The sequence below is a fragment of the Pteropus alecto genome, unplaced genomic scaffold (assembly GCF_000325575.1).
Source record: "Pteropus alecto unplaced genomic scaffold, ASM32557v1 scaffold75, whole genome shotgun sequence".
NCBI classification, from domain to species: Eukaryota; Metazoa; Chordata; class Mammalia; order Chiroptera; family Pteropodidae; genus Pteropus; species Pteropus alecto.
Genome location: NW_006440638.1, coordinates 12,639,747 through 12,643,151, shown reverse-complemented (window position 1 = coordinate 12,643,151; position 3,405 = coordinate 12,639,747). Strand labels below are relative to the sequence as shown.

The window sequence follows — 3,405 nt, the reverse complement described above, 5'->3', positions numbered from 1 at the left end:
TGCTGAACTCTCAGATTATTACCAGTACTACCACTTTGCCCCTCTTTAACTGCCAGAGCATACTGAGCTCATTCCCACCACAGGGCCTTTGCACTTGCTGTCCTCGCTGCCTAATATATTCTTCCCCAGAGTTTCACTGGCTGGTACTTTTCATTACTCAGGTTTCAGCTCAGATGGCCAAAACTCACCTCCAGGATCTCATAAACATAATGTTGAGGTATGTGAGTGCATAGTGTATAATTCCATTTACGTAAAGTACAAAAAGGAACAAAACCAGTGTATGGCGGTATAAGTCAGGGGACTGGTTATCCATTTCAGGGTGGAGGTAGTGAAAGAAAGGAGCACCAGGGGGTCCTCTGGGTTACTGCTAAATGATTCGTTTCTTGATATGAATTTGGTTACCTGGACATGTTCATTTTGTGAAAATACATCAAGTTGTTCACTTACATACATTTCTAGTATGCATGTTACATTGCAATAAAAAATAAAACAAAACAAAAAACCATCTTGTCAAGTTGGTTTTCCTTTTGGCTAAGCTATTCATTCTCCATACAATGAACCTGTTTTATGTCCTTCAAAGCATTTGTTATTGGCTGAAATCATCTTCATTATTGTTTATGTATGTATGGTCTAGTCCCTTCACCAATTCCATTAAAATAAAGTATCATGTAGCCAAGGATTCTGCCTGTCTTGTTGAACCACCCCCAAATCTCAGCTCTTGGAACAGTCCTGTTTTAGGCATAGGCTGAATAAAAAATATATATATGTAAAATAAGAAATGGCTAAACGGGGCCCTTTAAAGATATATCAACCATCAAAAATCAAAACAGTGAAGCCAAGAGCAGAGAAATAAAAAATTTCAATGATGTTATACATTAGGAATGGGTGTCAGATGTTAAATTTAACTACAGTGATGGCTAGATAAAGTGTTATTCTATGGGTACCTTCGTGAGAGTGGTTAAAGTTACTTCTCAAAGCAGAAACTGGGTCTTTTATCTATATATGCCCCAACAGTTTTGCCTAAGGCCTGGTACAAAATAGGTCTGAGCAAGAGTGGCAACAGAATTGAGACACTGGGTAAGGACTCTTGCAGTTTTGTGGAAAAAGTGGGTGATATTCAATTGTAATGTCTGACATCAGCAAGAGAGTAGATAGGCACAACATCCAAGCAGACTTAGGTGAAGCGAATGCTAAGTATCCAAGAATTTGAAGAGTTCCTTATAAGGCATGAGCAATACTCACCTATTTGTGTTTTTTTTTTTTTTTTTTTTTGCCAATTCTAAGATGTCTACATAGGAAAAACAGAAATGTGTAGTATTGCTGATGACTTGGATGTTCTACTGGTTTCCACTGGCATGCAGACTAATATATGCTGTGTTTTCGGTAGCGAATCTACACTCACAAAGCAACAGCCTGTTGTAATGGAAACTTAAAAGTAAACCTTTATTTTGGAATCAGCTCTGCCGCAAACACTCTTTGAACAGGTCATTGAACCTCGTTAGGCCTCAATTTTTCTACCTATGAAATGAGCTGGTTAGACTAAATGCATGCTAATGCCCATTTCCCAATTCTTGGATACTGTGTACTGCTCTCGACTTACAAAAATTATTCTCATCTTCTGAGCCTTCTGTTTACAAAATAACTAATCATCTACAAGTATGTAAATCAAGGTTGCCAGATGGAGTGAAGTAGGAAATCCTTTCACCCAGTCTTCTTGCCAAACCGAGGATAATCTATCCCCAACCAGATTCTGTGGAGTGCTATGTTCAAGCTCCCATTTCTTGGTGAGGCAAAAAGCCTTATCATACTTCATTAAACAGTTGGGTTTCTCTAATTACTTCCTTTGCTTGAGTTTTCATTGCTGTAGGCCCCACATTTCTCATCAATTCAAGTCTCTAGTCATATTTAGCACCACAATTTTTTTTTGTCACACCTAAATAATGAATGGGACTTGATCACCTGGAGGTATTCTCCTTATGTTATTACAATAGTTATTAGTGATTTTAATTAGACAACACTGCCACTCCTTTTGCTATCCCACCAGTCAAGTGCCTGTTAAGATTATTAGAGTAATAAGTATTAGCACCTTTTAAATTTACATTAACAAAGAGAGAAATGAGAAGTCAGGAAATGAAAGGAGAAAAAAGAAAAAAAACAAAAACAAAAAACGCAGATGTCATAATTAACCAAAGCTTAAAGTAACTGAAAATATCATTAGTAGCGATTTTTAAATTTTCTTTAAAGCTATACTATGCACATCCTGGTTAAAACAGCAGGATCATTTGTCTCTCTTCAATTAAAAATGCGAAAATCGACAAGGACATCCCTCTGCTGCGGCTGAGCGCCACAGTCCTTTCTTTAAATGGGGAGAGAGACTCCACGGAGAATAAGAGTGGTTGAGTGATTTCTTCCAGAGTCATCACCAACTCATAACTCCCCAAAGGCCTCCTAATTACTGCAACTCTTGCCGTCAGCAGATGGTAAACTCTACCAAAGGCCAAGTTCTAATAGCTGATACTCAGCATTCACCACTGGCCCTCTTGGGTTTTTCTCTATAAGCAAGGCGAAAGTGGCCAAGGCCAATGCTCTGATGTGTTTTAGTGACAGGATTAATTTTTCATTGAAAGGAGAAAGAAGAGTGTTTCCCATTTTTCTCCCTGACCACTCATTTCACCAATTGAGGTGCCCCAAAGACTACAAAAAGCAGGCAACGTGCAGAAAGTTCACTGCAGGAGGTGAGCTACTACACGAGGTAGGCTGGGATGGGTTTCTAAGCAAGTTCGTCATGCCTAACAAGTGCGCTCAGGAATAGAGAAGTTTCAAAACCAGAAATGGTAAAGCAGATAATAAACATTCCGATCTCCAAAACCCGGTCCGAGGAACTTTTCCTAAACTTGCAATGCAGAGTCTAGTACAGGGCCAGGTGCCTTGCGCGCGAGGTCGGGGAACCCACGCCAACGCATTCTGGGACTTGCGTGGTACACACTCTGAGGCAGCCCCAGCTGTCGCCGCCCTTCGGCCCCGAGGTCCACACCCGAGCGGAGGGTGCAGGGTCCCTCGTGCGCCTCGGGCGCTGCAGAGCGCGTCGTCTCAAGAGGTGCGGCACCTGAGCAGCCGCGCACCCGGTGCCAGGAGGGAGACAGGTGGAGAAACAGGAAGAGGAGGACCTGGGCAGGCGGGCGGCCCGCTAAGCGCCCTGCCCGCGGCACCTGGCACAAGGCCTGCTCACCTGAGACCTGGGCGCGAGGAGCGTGGGTTGGAGCGCCAGGTCTCGCAGAAGTTTCCGGGCCTGCGCTGCCATGGGGGACGCCATCTTAAGCAGGAAACCCGGCGTGGGAGAGCTGGGCTGCGCGCCGACAAGGGCGGAGAGGGAAGGGAGGAGGGAGGAGGCGGGCCCCGCGGGCC

General features: G+C 43.5%; 1 protein-coding gene across 2 annotated transcripts in view; it reads right to left on the bottom strand.

Annotated features, from left to right (window-relative positions):
- Positions 1–3,373, bottom strand: part of SUCLG2 (succinate-CoA ligase GDP-forming beta subunit) — a 250,538-nt gene extending 247,165 nt beyond the window's left edge. For both annotated transcript variants that reach the window (XM_015593808.2, XM_025050706.1), the window contains exon 1: positions 3,230–3,373. In XM_015593808.2, the coding sequence (XP_015449294.1) occupies positions 3,230–3,313 (84 nt within the window). In that variant the 5' untranslated portion in view covers positions 3,314–3,373. The remainder of the gene's footprint in view (positions 1–3,229) is intronic.
- Between the last annotated feature and the right edge of the window lie 32 nt (positions 3,374–3,405).